Source organism: Neomonachus schauinslandi, chromosome 2 (assembly GCF_002201575.2).
Source record: "Neomonachus schauinslandi chromosome 2, ASM220157v2, whole genome shotgun sequence".
Taxonomy (NCBI): domain Eukaryota; kingdom Metazoa; phylum Chordata; class Mammalia; order Carnivora; family Phocidae; genus Neomonachus; species Neomonachus schauinslandi.
The window spans coordinates 75,433,101-75,449,409 of NC_058404.1; the positions used below are offsets into that span (position 1 = coordinate 75,433,101).

Consider the following 16,309-nt stretch of genomic DNA (forward strand, 5'->3'; position numbering starts at 1 on the left):
GAGCAGGGGACCCACGGACCTGTACTTGTGTTTGAAGCGTCCGTGAGGAGGCTCATTTTTCAGCGGGGCCACCAGGAGCCCAAGGGAATGTGGGGCCCGGAGGGACAGAGCAGCTCTGGCTGCAGGCGCCGGGGCTCCAGCCATCATGAGTGGGCTCAACGAGCACACACAAGCACCACAAGAAAACAGTCACAATCGGGAGTGGTTTCCTAAAATGTTGCCCTGGGTCTGAAAAGCGGCAACAGAGGTTTCTCAAGACGAATACTAGCCAGATTTCACTGTTAGGCGATCCGTTCGGCCCTCATCCCCCTGTCCACAGTGCTAGAGCCCACAGCACCCTGACGCTGTGAACCCCAATGTTTGGCCCATTACCAGGGCCCTCAGTCACGCTCCCGGATTCAACTCATTTATAGGCAGTCACATCACACTCGATGCTTCAGTAGTCAGCCTTGTGCAAGGGGACAGAAACCTCCCACATTCCGTGAGTTTAGGGATTTTTCAAGTTGAGAGGAGGGGGTCACTTCGGGAATCTGAAAGAAGTTGCAAGGTTAATCCGAACAATGCCGTTACAGGAAAGTCTTCTTCCCTGAAGCCCCCTGAATGTTGCAGACCTTAGAAAGCCATCAACCCTGGCTAATTTGATACCCATATGTGGTGGGAACGAGTTCAAGTTCCCCTGGGCACCTACCTGGCAGCCACCGTCATGAGACAGAAGCCAGGACAGAGCACCAGGTGTGAGTGATCCCCACCCCGCCCCCCTGACCCGGAACGTGTGGGTCAGGGAAAGCCTGGGAAGCCGGTCAGTGTCTGCGCCCTCAGCTTGCCACACTGGGCAGGCCACTCTCGGGCTCTTGAGCTTTGCAGCCCCAGCTGACTACTCCAGGCCTCTAATTTCAGCTGCCTTATCCGAAAATAAAGCCAACAGTACCTTCCTTGTCCATTCCACAGTGCTATTTGAAAATAAAATTGTCTGTCTAGGGAAGCACTTAACAAATTGAAAAATACAAATGAAGAACACCAAGCGTGGAGTGTAATGTAAGGAGACTCAAGTCACCTTCTGTCTACCGATTGCAAAAATGGCCATAATTCTTACAGTTCTTCCCATCGAAAGGTGGATGGTTCGCTCCGTTCTTGAACCTGGGCTGGCCCAATGACACTTTGGCCAAAAGAATGTAGCAAAATTGGCCCTGTTGGGGTCCCAAGACAGAGCCTCTAAAGATGTCGTACACCCCTGCTCCCACCCTTGCAACCCTATAGCCACGATGCCGACGACCCAGGACTAACCTCCCGGATGATGAGAAATACAGACCCCCAGCCCCACCAGCCCCACCACCCCAGCCAGCTACCACCCCTGTGAGTGAGGCCATCCCAGACAGCCAGCCTCCCACTGACGGCAACACAGAAGCAAGTCCAGCCAAAACACGCCAAGCCTGCCCCCGATCAGAACACCCAGATCACCAGGTGCACAGACTCATGAGCACCCATAAATGGCGTCCTTTAAAGCCACTGAGTTGTGGCACAGCTTTGTTACACACGAAAGCTAACTGTCCCAGGGTGAGTGAGAGCAGCAAGCTCCGGGTTCAGGAGCAACATAGCCAACAGACCAGCTGTCCATGAGCTAGGACAGGCCACATGGGGCCCACAGCCCGCTTTTCCACAGAGACGTGAGGGCTCCTGCCCCCTCCATGGATGGCCTGGCCTGGCCCTGCTCTTCTCGGGGGGCGGAATCTTAAAGCCTACCCCCTCATCTCCCGGTGAACAGGCCCACCTTTCTTTCAAAATCTGCCTTGCAATGCCCTGAAGGCTCTTCACAGCCAGAAAGGACTTGAGATGGAGAACAAATCCTTCATTTAAAAAGTCAAGGAACAGGAGGGCCCAGTGAGGCCCAGTGACCAAGATCAAATAGCTACACAGAGACAAGGTCAAGCCATCAGAGTTCTGGGATCTTCTTAGCTTCCTTTATAGGTTTAAAACTTGCCCCGAGTTACATTTCTGCCTCTCACTCTCAATCTTGTTTCTGATCACATGCCTTTAGCCTGGGACCCAGAGCCCCACGCTCCCCACTGTTCACCTGCCAAGAGGCTGACTTGTCCATGTGGGGACAAGCAAAAGCCAGCACAATATGAGGCATTTCTAGTTTGTACTCACCTCGGCCTAAATCAGGGCTCAGAAGACAACTAGGCATCAGATCCGCCCAGCCTGAGCTTAAACGAGGCAGAGCGGAGGTGCTCCCCAGGCCTGGCCAGCCTTCGGGACCGCTCTGGGCTCAGCACCGACCACCACCCTCCCCCGAGCCTGGCACCTCTAGAGCTGATGAAAAGGCACTCTCGGAAATTATAAGCTGAGCATAAACTTTACTTCTGCCGGTCCAAATGAATAGTTTTTACCTTCTAGAGCCCTTAACCATATTTATTTGGGGCCTGAGAGAACAGATGCCCTCCTCAGGGTAGGACTGGCCGAAATATGGTTCAGAGTGTGCCCATCATGCCTCTTGCTGGCCCACACGTGCCAAGCTAGTTATTCTAGCCAAGCAACAGCACGCAGCACTCCTTCCCCAACCCACCGTCAGGAAGGAAAACAAATGCCCTACTAAGCCCTCCCTGCTGGGAACAGGCCAGGTGCACGCAGAGGGGACCTTCCTTGAGGTGTAAGAACACTCAGAGGAGGCTCCTCCCTGTCGGGTAAACATGAAAATGTACTTCGATGCTTTGAAGGCCCAGGAGCCAGCACGGCCTCTCTGAACCCCAATCAGGAAGGAGGCTGGGAAATGGAGGAATAGCTGGAGAAGAGACACAGGGGAGACCCCAGGCTTACCTTTGGTTAGCGACTCAGGGGTCAGGTCAGACATGTCCACTCGGAAGAGCAGGTCCTGCTGGGCTTGTATGAGGAGCCCTGGGAAGTCTCTCTCCACAGAAGCAAACTGCTCGATCTTGTTTTTCACCGATGCGAGGACCTGTCACACACAACAAATTAATGATGTCAGTGCTCCACGATGGAATTCCAGCCTCGGTCATCAATGTGTCTTTCAGGTGCAGCCCTCGCCACAGGAACTTTTAGGATATCAGGCATTTACTTGTTTTTACCTGCCTGGGTGTTCGTGGTAGGGCACCCTCGAAACATCAAACTAAATGAAGCTTTGCAATTGGTCTCACAACTAGCATAACAGGACGGGGAAGGAGAGCGAATGAATTAGAACGGGGAAAATGAGAAAAACAACCCAACGACAAAGGAAAAGAGAGGAGAAGCCCAGCTCACGAGCACCCGTAACGTCAACAGGTCAGGACGCGGGCTCAGCTAACGTACCTGATAGAGAGAACGGACGCTCGGCTGGAAGACCATGTTGGTGTTGAGCAGAAAGGAGCGCAGGAGTGGCTGGGGGTAGCTGGCCAGCTGAGTAACGATCCCAATAAGCAGCAAATTAACATGCAGAGAGTTCTCCAGCATGTTCTCCAGCTTTGACAGGACCACGCTGATGAATGGGCCTGCGGGAAGAGCGCAAGGCTTCAGGGCTGGCTCGGCACCGGGGACATCTTGCCTTGACAACCAAGGAGCCACCGGAGCCACAGCTCCCACACCGCAGGCCCGCCAGGTGCAAACCAAACACCTCCACCGCGAAGGGCGCCACGTCTGCTCCTGACTCGAACCGGAACACAGAACAAACCATCACCAACAGAAGAAAGCAGAAATGCACGCATGGGAGCTAATATTTTGACTCCATGAGCGGTTTTGATACTTTGGAAATTGTCACAGCCCTTGAAAAAGGTCAGAGGATAAATCATTTCATTTTCGAAACTAAGACCTACTTCTCCATGCTGCTGCTGTATTTCCTGGGACTGCCGAAGCTCAAAAACATGGCATTGGGCGCCTGGGTGGCTCAGATGGTTAAGCGTCTGCCTTCGGCTCAGGTCATGATCCTGGAGTCCCGGGATCGAGTCCCGCATCGGGCTCCCTGCTCGGCGGGGAGTCTGCTTCTCCTCCCTCTGACCCTCCTCCCTCTCCTGCTCTCTGCCTCTCGTTCTCTCTCTCTCAAATAAATAAATAAAATCTTTAAAAAAAAAAAAAACATGGCATTCATCACCTCAGGAAGGGGCCCTACTGGGGTGCCTCCTGGACACGTCACAGACCAGCAGAAGTTTTAGTAACAAAAAAAGACCTTTGTGTTAGTAAACAATACCAAACACATAACTATGTTACCAAACAGCAACACTGTAAACAGGGACTGTCTGTCCCCAGTGAGCACCAGGAGAAAGATTGTCTCGTCAAACAACACAAGGTGGAAGAACAGGAGGAAGAGAAAAACCAGGGGTGAATGAGGCCTGGGCTGTAACATTACTCACTTTCAGGAGGTGTAGTTTGAGGCATAGTAGGTTCCTCAAGAAAGAAAATCTCTAGGACTACAAAAGCCATTCATAAATAATTAGGCAAAAAGGAGCTTTGACTAATTTGGGTCACTAGAAAATTAATATGCTTTATGTTGGAATTCATTGAAGACAGTGAAAAATCAAAAAAAAAATTAATCTGGCATTAATAAAATGAGTTGAAGACATTTTCCATTTTTACCATAAAAGTGACCCATTAAGCAAAATGAATGAGAATTCTGTATTTCCCCCAGTGGAGCTATGGATGATGCCTGGAAACCACGGTGTATTTCTAACAAAAGCACATCGCCCTTGATGAATAAACGTGCCTTATGAAGATGTCACCAACATTCATACGAGTTTAACAAAAACATACTTCACCACAAGATGCTTCATTCAGAAGCCTTGGTGGCGAGAGCGAGTAAAACCGTCTACAAGAAAACAGAAGCCATCGGCGGGAAGTGGCAACGCCAATCCTAAACCCTTTACCCGTGCAAGCAAGTAACGGACGATGGCAAGACTCCTGTTGCAGCTGTTACAGAGGATGTCTTTATAGGGGCCTCGGACAAAAGAGGCACCTCCCCCTCTTTACATTAGCCTCAACGTCCCCACCTCTGGGATGGGGACAGAGCTCCTCTGTCACGTCACACAACATGGACACTCAGTGACCTCTTTGAAGAGAGAGCCTTCGCAGAGGCCTTGCTCACAGAACACACCTGGGAGAGTTTGTCAAACATACTCAGAAGTTGGATCGGACTCCCACTTTGAAAGCCACTTAATGGCTCTTCATCAAAACCCCTAGAAATGTCACGGGTAACTCTTCTTAAGGCATCACAAACAATTCGAGCTTGCCAGGTGGCTGTACAGGGAGAAGGCTGCTACCCTCATCCGCTTCAACTTGGCCCAGCCTTTCCTAGCTTATCCCACCCCCCACCCCACTCCCCTGCAGGCCCTGGCTCAGCATCTGTTTCCCTCCAGACGGAGCAAGGACAGGTGAACTCAGTCACTTTAGGTGGGTAGGATCTCCTATAAACACATCCTTGGCGTGAGCCCAGGACTGCCCTCCCATGGCCCCGATACTGCACTTGGCCTATCGGGCCGTCCTGAGCACGTGAAAGCTGCTGAGCACGCAGCACCAGGGCAGACCAGCTCCGGTCCATGGCTCCTACAGGCAGGGACAACCCACCAGCCCCCTGTGGAGAGTAGTGGCATCGCCATGCCCCCTGCATGACAGAACATTAGGTCAAGGCCAGCGACTGTCATAACCCACTAATGACATTAATTACCACTAGTTACCATGTGCCATGAGAAATAGAAATGAAGCCATTTCAGATTCCCCTTTCATTCTTAGTTGATTTCTAGCCCTTTAAAAACTGCTTAGCAACAAACAGTTGCTAGGGGAAACTCATAAGCAGCTGAAAATCAGAAAAAATGCAGCCACAGGTGTGTTCGGGGCTGGACAGCCTATTTCTCCTTCTTCTCCTCTTCTAGGGTAAGCAGACTCCCCACCCAGAAAATAGTAACTTCTCAGAATAACCAAGACGACGTGTCATTCACTTCCCTCCCCTCTTGTGTGCCCTCGTCCCCTGCCTCAGTCTACCCGCCCACGCCTCCTGTATTTCCTAACTCCAAGATCGGAGCTGCCATCCATTCCGTGCCTCGGCTCTGCCAGTCCCACATGGAAATACTTCCTGAATGATGACCTTCGCCTCTGCCTCCCTGCCAGCTCGGCCTCAGCCCAGAGTCCCAACATCGCTTGGACGCCGGCAACAGTCCTTTATGTTAGTAGAGATTAACATGGTTTTTAATTTTCTTCAAACACTCCAGAAGTATAAAATAAAGAACAGGCGTCATCCCTGGGGGCAACCCCTGTTAACAGATTTGAGTGTATTCTTCCAGAAAGGTTTTATATCTATAATAAAATAATTATGACTGAATTATTATGAAAAACATTTACCAATCACGTATTATGTGCCAGGCAGTGTTGAAGTGTTCTACGCTTTTCATGCATCAACTTAAATATTCTACAGAACCCTACGAAATTTATTATTTATCCCCATTTAACGATGCAGCAGAATGCTAAGTCACAGCTATAATCGAGCCCATCTGTTTCCAGTGCTGCTTCTCTTAACCAACACGCTAAGACATTGCCTCCGTGTGCATGTCCTAGTTGGTTTTCGTTGTTTTTTTTTTTTTTTTTTAGATTTTATTTATTTATTTGACAGAGAGATAGAGCACAAGTAGGCAGACCGGCAGGCAGAGGGAGAGGGAGAAGCGGGCTCCCCGTTCGCGGGACTCAACCCCAGGACCCTGGGATCATGATCTAAGCCGAAGGCACACGCTTAACCGACTGAGCCACCCAGGCGCCCAGCTGGTTTTCGTTTTTGTGGGCTTTTTTGACCAAGTGACAACATTCTCCCCACACTGTTCTGCCCCTTACGTTCCCACTTATCACTCTATCCTAGAGACTGTCCCCCACCCGCACAGAGAGCTGTCTCCTTCATCTCAAGGCCACAAGCTATTCAGCTGCCTTGGGTACCACATTAGTAAAACGGTCTCCTACTGGTGGACACACGGGTTGTTTCCAATCTTCTTCTATGATAAACAACAGTGCAGTGAACATCTTTGTGTCTACCCCTGGCACACGGGTGTGAACACGGCCTGTGACAGGTTCCCAGGAACAAAGTACTAGGGCACTCTAAACTCTGATCCAATGATAAACGCCTCCCACCTGCTCCTCCAGAGGTGCCCCCCCCACCCCCTGCAGTGTGCTGGGCACACTCTGCACACCACTCCGCGCTGGCCTTGTCCACACAGACCAGTCACAGCACTGGCCAACTGCAATGCTCCCAGGTTCTTCAGTGCCGGCAGCACACGGTCCCCGTTCCCCAGCTTAGCCCAGGGACCCACCCCCACCCCCACCTCACCTCGCCTCGCCTCCAGAGCTTTCTGGCTTCCTATCTCAAACACGTCACTGCCTCACGGGAGCCGAGATCTGTCACACCCACGCACGCACCGCCAGGCTCCTTCGTCTTCTGCCCCTTGTCTCCTCTGCCCAGGACCATCGTTCTGGGCCATTTTTACCTGGTAGCTCCTGTTCACCGTTCGTGCCCCTCCTCCGGGAAGTCTTTCCTCTCCCGCTCCTGCGCTCCCCTAGGGCGTGCCAGACATCACTAATAATGCATTTCTAAGTGAGCACAGTTCTTTGCCCATGGCTCCTCTGAAAGCCTGGGAATTCCTTCGTTTTTCTGTCTTTTGTATCTGGCCTAGAACCTGCCACGTATTAGGAGATCAATCAAAGGTTTCTGAATGCACAAATAAAGTTAGATAAATGAAATGGAATGCTTTGATTTTGCTGAGAAGCAAATTCATTTCAGTGGAAATCAGGATTCCATGGAGGGATGGAAGTTAATGTAGTTTGGAAACTACAAAGTTAGGAGGAAAGATGTTCTCCTAAAGCTGTGTACGAATTCCAAAGGAGGGGAAAAAAAGCAAAGTTTTAGTTAAAATTACCTCTATGTATCAAAAAACTCACATTACATTGTGTTGGTTCTCCTGCGTATCCTATGCAGAGTATTGGTATTACTGAATAAGGTGTTGTATTAGCTTTTACTCCTTGCCCAAGCTAGACTTTGTTTCCTCAATCTACATATTTCCCAGGGCTGAAGCTCCCTTCTAAGAAAGCTGGCATTCTAAAGAACAACGCTCATTAGCCCTGGGTGGCTGGCACTTCCAGGAGAGCAAGCTGCAAAGTTGGGATGTCCAGCTGGGTCAGATTCAAGGGCGCAGGCCCCAGGCAAAATGGGGGTGTGTTCTAGGGGACGGGTGCCCCTTTCCCTCCACTGAGCTCTCTGCCCCTACTTCAGGCAGCCATGGCCCTCCGGCTCCCTCCCCTCTCCTCCCCTTCGCCCTATCACCTGGGAAAACTGAGATTATCTAATCCTTCTTACTTATGATTGACTGACTGATTGAATATTAATTAAAACCCATTCACACTGAAATGTTACCTCAACTAGAACCTCAAGCCTTTTAATTGTGGAATTAAAAGCTTTCACCCTCTTTAACTAAATTGTCAGGCATCAGTAAATAGATGAATAAATCCTGGAGGAGGGTGGCAGAGCTACTTGAAATCACATGAAGCCTATGGGCCGGCCCAGAAGATAATGTGATTTCTTCTCTTTCGGGTGACCCAAGTAAGTGGAGCATGGTGGGGACTCACCAAGCTGCTCCCTGCTGGCCAGAGAAGGACACGCCTCAGCGGAGGGGGGCTGCCGGGGGCGGCCTCTAATAACGGCAATAACAACACACGCACACCCCGCGCCCAGTAGCACATTCCGTCCCCACCGGAGCAATCAGAGGGTTTAGGACCTCACAGCTGCAAGTGCTAGAGCCAGGATCCGCCCCCCACAGCCCGACTCCAAGGTCACTATCTGTCCCTCTGTGATGTCAGCTCCTAACGGGACCTCTCCTGGCTGCCTGAACGCTGTTCAGGGGTCCCGCCCCAGCCTTCCCTGCATTTGGTGAACACTCAGCGCCAGTTCCTTCTGCTCCATGATTGGCAGATTCAGATTTTACTGGCTAATATTTAATGATGTTTTCTATCACAACGCCTCAACTCGATCCACTTATCTGATACCCTATCCTACCCCCTCGGCTCTTATATGAGTGCCCCCTGTTGTTAGGGGTGTATCACTGGACACACCCATTCTCTGGCAGAGTTACAGGTTTATGTGGGGTCTAGTCTGCTTATTTTTGGATAAAGGTTTTGAGATGATCTGAAATGAGCTCCCAAGCAAAGGTGTAACTATGTGTGTACACAGCTAGTTATTCAGCGGGTATTCTGAGCACCTACTGTGCGTTCTGTTCCCCGTTCAGGTGCTGGGCAAGTGCAGAGAACAATCCAACACCTGTGCCTTCTAGTGGGGGAAACCATAATCTTTTCAGTACACCTAAAAACACATGCTGTGGAGAAAAAGTAATTAAACTAAAGGAAATGAGGCTATTAACTAATGAGACTGGATTTTTTTGTGTGGTTTCATCGGTCCTATTAGTTTATCACACACGGATCAAGGGAAGTAGTCACTCAACTGTGCAGTATATCCTCTGATTGGCTGGGGGAAAGAAAAAAAAAGATTGCTAGAACGACAAGATAAAATAAAATGAAAATGAAACCACCCCTCTCTGCTCTTCACAGAAATACTTTGACCCCCCTCTGTTAGGTAAATTGATAATGCTCCTTCCCTCCCCCTACCTCACTTTCCTGCCGCAATACATACTTTCAAAAAGCAGAAATCAGAAAGCAATTCGAGATCATCACCTGTGAATGGGGTGCTCTGAGTCCTCACAGGATGGTGACTGGCAAAGGCAGCCTCATCTCTCGCCCCAAATGGGGATGGCACGGTATCAACAGTGGGGGTTTCTGCTATAAAAGAATCAAAGTCGTCGTCCTCCTCCTCCTCTTCCTCCAGGGCCTTCTTCCCCTCCTCCGCTTCCTCCTTTTCTCCTTCACTCTCTTCTTCCTTCCCCTCTTGCTCTTTCGGGAGATGCAAGAGATCGGGTGCGGGGAAATTCTGTTCTCTCAAGCCCTCGGTGCCAGAATCCAGTTCCTTAATGATCTGGTCATACTGGGCAATGAAATCTTCACCCCCCGGGTTGATGACCATCAGGTCTGACTTGTGTTCTGCCTCGGAGAGCGGAGGCGCTAACTCAGGGTTTGATTCTAGGGCTCCTTCAAGCTCATCTTCTTGTTTTGGTTCCTTGGATACATTTTGAAACGGATCTGAATTGTGCCTGTCCCTGTCCTCCTCTGAATCTGTTTCTGGCTGAGGGCTGGGCAGGGGGCCGTTGCTCAGGGGGGCACCCCGATCCTCAGTCTGGCCGGGGCGGGAGGGCCTTGCGCTTCCCTCCTGGGAATTCCCGGCGTCCTCAGCGTCCTTCTCGGCACACAGTCTGTACACTATCACATCATCCTGAAAGTCAGACTCTTCGATGTAGGACCCTTTGAAGAGCAGGATGGCGTTCTTCTTCATCTCCTGGATGTGTCTGGGGGGATCAGCTGGCGCCGGCGGGCCCGAAGTCTCCATTTCATCGGAAGGCCCGGGGGAGCCCACGTCTGCCCCCGAGGAGATGCCCGTGTCGTAGCTGTCGTCCCACTCCAGTTCGGTCTGGCTCCTCTCCTTCCCGGGAGCCAGCACGGGGCCGGTCTTCCTGGGGAGTTGCTGTGGGAGCCGGACCACGGGGCAGGGGGAGGTGAGAGCACTGGGCTCCGTCAGACTCGGGAAAAAGGTCTCAGGGTCAGGGGAGTCTCCGTCGTACAGGGCGGACCAGACTCGGCAGTCCCTCATGCAGCGGAGGATGTTGGTGTGGGCCTCCCACAGGTACTGCAGGTAGCTGATGTCCAGGGCTTTGCCATACTCCACGATGCAGGCCGACGGAGAGAACGCCTCGGCCCGGGGCTGCTCCACGGTCCCTGCACGGGAGGCACAAGTGAGTCAGAATGAGCCCCTTGCGTACCCTTCCAAGAGGTGAGGGGACACAGGCTGTGGATGCGGATGTGACTCATGCGGGTGCTAAGATTCTGTCTCCCCAGCTACTTTAGCTCTAATCATTTCTGATTAAATGATTTCTGAATCATAAAAAATGGTTAGATTTTAAGAAGGAACGCTAAGGGGGCGCCCGGGTGGCTCTGCTGGTTAAGCGTCCGACTCTTGATGTCAGCTCGGGTCATGATCTCAGGGTCCTGGGATCGAGCTCCACGTCTGCTTGAGATTCTCTCTCTCTCTCTCCCCCCACTCACATTCTCCCTAAATAAATAGATAATCTTAAAAAAGAAGAAGAAGAAGGAATGCTAAGAACAGAACCCCTACTCTCATAGAAGTATGGAAGCATAGACAGAGGAGACCTAGAACGCCACCATTTCTTCCACGGCAGGTGCTTCATCAACACTAACTACTCCTCCCAAAGGCCCTCTATGGCAGATAGCATCTTCTCCGTTTACAGACAAAGAAATTGAGGCTCAGAGACAAAAGGTCACCCGACTGACTAGTCAGTGGCAGGGCCACGGCCCGAGCACAGGCTGTCGGTGGTCAACCTCCGTGCTCACTTCGTTCGATGCCACACCTTTGCAAGCATCTTTTTTTTTTTTTTTTTTAAATGCGAGCATCTTTGTCTCTTCATCATCTACATCTCTACCAGGCCAGGCCAGAATTGGACATGACATGACTCGTCTACCCGCCTGCCTGTGCAACCATTCATCCATTAGGCGCCCATCCACAGGAAGGCAACCCCAGAGCAGAAGAGCGGGAAGAACCTATCAGCTGTGTGACCCTGGACAAGTCACGTCCTCTGAGTACTTTTTTTTCATCTGTAAAACGGAAACACTACTTTCTTCAGAGGATTAAATGTGATGACAGGGAAAGAACGTGGCAAAAGTTGTGGGCACTCGGCAATCGTTTGCTTAACTTAAATTTGGAATTCTGCAGCAAGGTCAGCCCCAGAATCATTCTTGAAACAACTTTCTTAGTAAATAAAAAAGACATCAATTTTCAAATAGGTTCTAAAAAATGACTACGGGAAGGAAAAGAGAAGATAACCATACTAGTTTACCTCATTGGAAAATATCTTTAAAATACAACTTGTTTTCCTGCCACATAAATTATTAGTTTCTATGAGACACTGTATCTTTAAAGAATCAATACGACAACCTTAATTTGTAACAATTACAGTTACACCAAACACCCTGATATTTTCTTAGCCAAGGAGCCCAGCTCTTAGACAAAATAATGCTTTCTCTAACAGGATGGTAGCTGGGTAGACAGGATGACATTGTTTGGGGGGGTTATCAGAATACAGACTGGAAACACCGGGGTCAATCCCAGGGCAGTACTCTTTCCTAGTGGTCACAGGTCAGGCAGAACCTCCCTGAACTGAAATACCCTTCTGACCACCAAACATGAACAAATGTCCCCTTGTTGCAACTGCCTGCCCGAGGGCCAGGGCTGATACAGGTGACCATCTAAATTTTACTTGTATAAGATCACCTGCAGTTGGCAAACAGCACATGTACTATAAGTCCTATTTTTTAAAAATAGAATATTTATCTTTAAAAAAAACACCCCTCAGTAGATCAATCAAATGAATCAGATAATGCTGCCATCTCACAAATTTCAAGTTGTACAATGATATGTTATTGGCAGGCAAGCAACCACAAATGAGTCATTTTGGAAATTAAAATAAGGGCTAATCCTGTCTCTAGCTATAACCATCTCCACACCCCCACCCAATTTTGTTTAAAAAGACATGCTGGTACATGTCCATATCTGTACTCTGAGGATGTGAGAGAAAGCCTAGTTAAAATAAAGGTCTGGGAACACTGACCCGGTGACTGGTGGGCATTTCAATGCACACTGATCACCAAGTGGCCATAACTCCGGACGAAGCAGAAGACCGCCACCCAGGCATTCATAAAAGAAATGGGACACATAACATTATTCCCCATCTACCCAAAGAGACACATATCCCAAGGAGGAATGGCATCTGGCATCCTTTCGTTTAAAGATCAGGCCCTAGCCAGTTCCTTTTACCTGAACTATCGTGCGTACACTTTGACCAGAGAATAAAATCCCTCTCCTGGTTGCCAAGTGTCAGGGTGATCCCGCTGGAGCAGCAGACGGGGGTCAGCGCGAGCAGCTTGGCCGCAGAAACAGAGTAGCAGTCTCTCTCCTTCACGGCCCATCTCTGGCTCAGCATCATGTGGTTGCACGGGATCAGATACCTGGAAGGGACAACACGGGCTGCATTCAGTCTCTGTGATGCCCCATTCCCATCAGACTAGTCCTGGCCCAGGGTTGGACTCGTCCCCTTCCCACTCCCAATCCATCCGTCCGACCAGACCCCAGGGTTCACTCCCTAGCTCAAGACCCGTCAAGGGCTTCTTTCTTCTGGCAGAACCACCCCTCTGCAGAGCAGGTAAGGTCCTTTGTGCTGTAACCTCCACAAACCGTCTCCTCTCTTAATGGGTCTGCTATCCCTTGACCATGAGAAAATATGGTGGCTAAAGGTGTTCTGGTCACCAGTTCCAACATGGGGGTGAGGGAAAGGGGGAAGGGTTTCCCCACACCGACAAGCAAGCAATGCTCCAGACACCAGCAGGGCGTCCTTCAATTCAACTCAACTCTGACCCTATCTACCTGGAGATCGCATCCGATCCCACAGGTAAGGGTTCAGTCCCACAGGACTGTCCCCCCACATACACACACTTCAGATGACAATCGCAAGCCTAGTCTGACCAACCCGCTATAAGTCGGAGGTTCCAACAACCTCCCTGGATATCAGTTAATATGCTGCAGTGGCTCAGGGAACTCTGAGAAACATTTTATTTCCGGGATCACTGGTTTATTAGAAAAGGATAGAGCTCAGGAAGAGTCAGAGAGAGGAGATGCACAGGAAAGGGTGAGGGGAAGGGCCTCAGAGTTTCCATGCTTTCTCCAAGAGTGCCCTTCTCCTCACATCTCCATGTGTTCAACAACCCAGAAGGTTCTGAACCCAATCCTTCTCGATTTTTAGGAAGGCTTCATTACAGACATGACTGATTAAATCACTGACCACTGGCGAATGATTTAACCTCCAGCCCCTCTCCCCTCCCCTGGAGGTCAGGAGAGCGGGACTGAGTTCTAACCCTCTAATCACATGGTTGGGTCTGCAGGCAACCAGCCTCCATCCTCAGGTTGGGTCCTAGGGTGGCCTCATTAACATAACAAACACACCTTTGTTCCTCTTATCACTTAGGAAATTCCAAAGGTTTAAGGAGCTCTGTGCCAGACACAGGACATAGACCAAATATGTATTTCTTATTATAAATTATAATATCACAGCACTGGGCCCCCTTTTACACAAAACACTTTTAGTTGGTGATCAAAAATAAATTAGTATCACTAGGAACCTAGAGGCAAGCAAATCTGGGCAAACGTTTCTGACTCTCAGAGCACATCAGTGGGCTTCACGGGTAGAATAAAGTTTGCTTAAATGGCTTACTTTCTGAACAGGGAGAAAGATTATCCCGTTTCTTTAAACAAAGATGGAACAAGCGGGATGGAGGTGTCATCCCAGAGGCAAGGGTCCCGTGTGTGCAGGAGCCAATTCCCAAAGACCCGGAGCCCTTCTACGAACAACCGCAATCTTCCATCAACCAGAATGGTTTGGGTTCTGTTTTTGGCTCTTGAGAAAGAGGCGGTACCCATGACAACGAGCTATGATGAAGGATTCGGTGAAAGAGAGAAAAGTACACCTTTCAGGGTATGTCTTGAGGCCTGGAAACAACTCTCCCGCATCTCCTGCTTATCCGATCCAGATGAGGAAAACCCACGTATATATTAACAGCTGCCCGACTGCGAGAGCCCGAGGCAAGGGAGAAAACAGACTGAATTCCTCTCATGGTGCTTTACAATAAAGGCCTTGATAACTCTCAAGCTATGAAATGACAACCTTGCCACTTACGCCTTCCAGTCTCAAAAAAACCCAAGCCATCCTCCCAATGCTCTGCCAGGGGGTCCCAGCCTCCTCGCCCCCACCCCCTCAGGCACCCAGCCCCCACACACCTGAAGCCTCATCTTGTTATGATCTGTCTGCAGACAGACCCCACCTGTCTGAGGTGGTGGCTTCTACTCTCATAAGCTGGAGTGCATGGAAATCAAAGGTCGTACAAGCAGAAAGGAAAGAGAGGGGAGGGCACTATGAGAAAGGGGGCGGGTCTGTGCTAATTCTTGGCCCGGCTTTGGGGTCTTGTATCTGAACGCCAGTGGAGCAGAAACTGCGCGTGAGGAGGCCATGCCAGACGTCACTGCGGCAACGACAGTGGGGGACAGACTTGTTCGTGGCCACGCGTTAAGACCCCTCCCTAAGACCAAGGTCTTACATGAGGGGTGAGGATCAGGAGAAACATACCGTGTGCTTGCTGACATGAACTGATCTGCTCTCACAGGCTGGTGAGGCCCAGGGAAACTCAGATGACACAGGATTTATTGTTTCCTTCTTTTGATCATTAATTATTTAAGAAATAAACCGCTTCAATGCGTTCACATACTGCAGGAACTCAGTGACTACTTACAGCTCAAACCAAGCACAGCTCATGATTTCAGTTGATATACATAGATTTCTACTCTTTGTTTTTAAGTATTTTTTTAAAATGGAACACTGGATCAAACCTAATAAAGCTATTTATCAAATATCACCAGTGGGTAGCTTGAAATTATATTAGAATAAAGAGTTATTGGGAATTTGCAACTTTGCAAACACAGGTTTTCAGGAGAAACTAAGAATTTTCTTCTGAGTAAATCAAATAAACTCCAGAGATTCCTCTATAGGCTGAAGGAGAGGTTCTATCAAATTGAAAATGGAGAGTTGGTTCGAATGGATAACCCCCACCCCACCTTATATTCAAAGCAGTACTTCTAGTGTCCTTCTGTAATGAAGGATTATCCCAGAGGGAAGAGCGGGAAAGCCGTGCATTGACCTTCTGTCTTCCCAATGTTTACAGGGAAAGATTAGGAACAGAATGAACGCCTTAAGCTGCCCTAGTGTCAAATATCAAAATGAAGTGGCTGTCGACAGCAGAAAAATCACGCAGGAATTTAATATAGGTGTTTGTCATCAAGCCATCTACTCATTCGTACTATACTTACTTTGTTCGGGGGTTTTGTTTAAATTCGGGAAGCAGTAAAAATAATCAGAAACGGGGCGCCTGGGTGGCTCAGTCGTTCAGCGTCTGCCTTCGGCTCGGGTCACGGTCCCAGGGTCCTGGGATCGAGCCCCGCATCGGGCTCCCTGCTCCGTGGGAAGCCTGCTTCCCCCTCTCCCACTCCCCCTGCTTGTGTTCCTTCTCCCACTATGTCTCTCTGTCAAATAAATAAATAAAATCTTTAAAAATAAATAAATAAAAATAAAGGAGGATCCTA

At 49.7% G+C, this 16,309-nt stretch overlaps 1 protein-coding gene across 1 annotated transcript in view; it reads right to left on the reverse strand.

The window, feature by feature from the left end:
* FHIP1A (FHF complex subunit HOOK interacting protein 1A) overlaps positions 1-16,309 on the reverse strand; it is an 81,272-nt gene that overhangs the window by 4,230 nt on the left and 60,733 nt on the right. Inside the window, exons 7-10 of the mRNA XM_021698856.1 lie at positions 12,941-13,131; positions 9,676-10,827; positions 3,304-3,482; positions 2,815-2,953 (exon numbers count right to left, since the gene is read on the reverse strand). Of these exons, the coding sequence (XP_021554531.1) occupies positions 2,815-2,953; positions 3,304-3,482; positions 9,676-10,827; positions 12,941-13,131 (1,661 nt within the window). The remainder of the gene's footprint in view (positions 1-2,814; positions 2,954-3,303; positions 3,483-9,675; positions 10,828-12,940; positions 13,132-16,309) is intronic.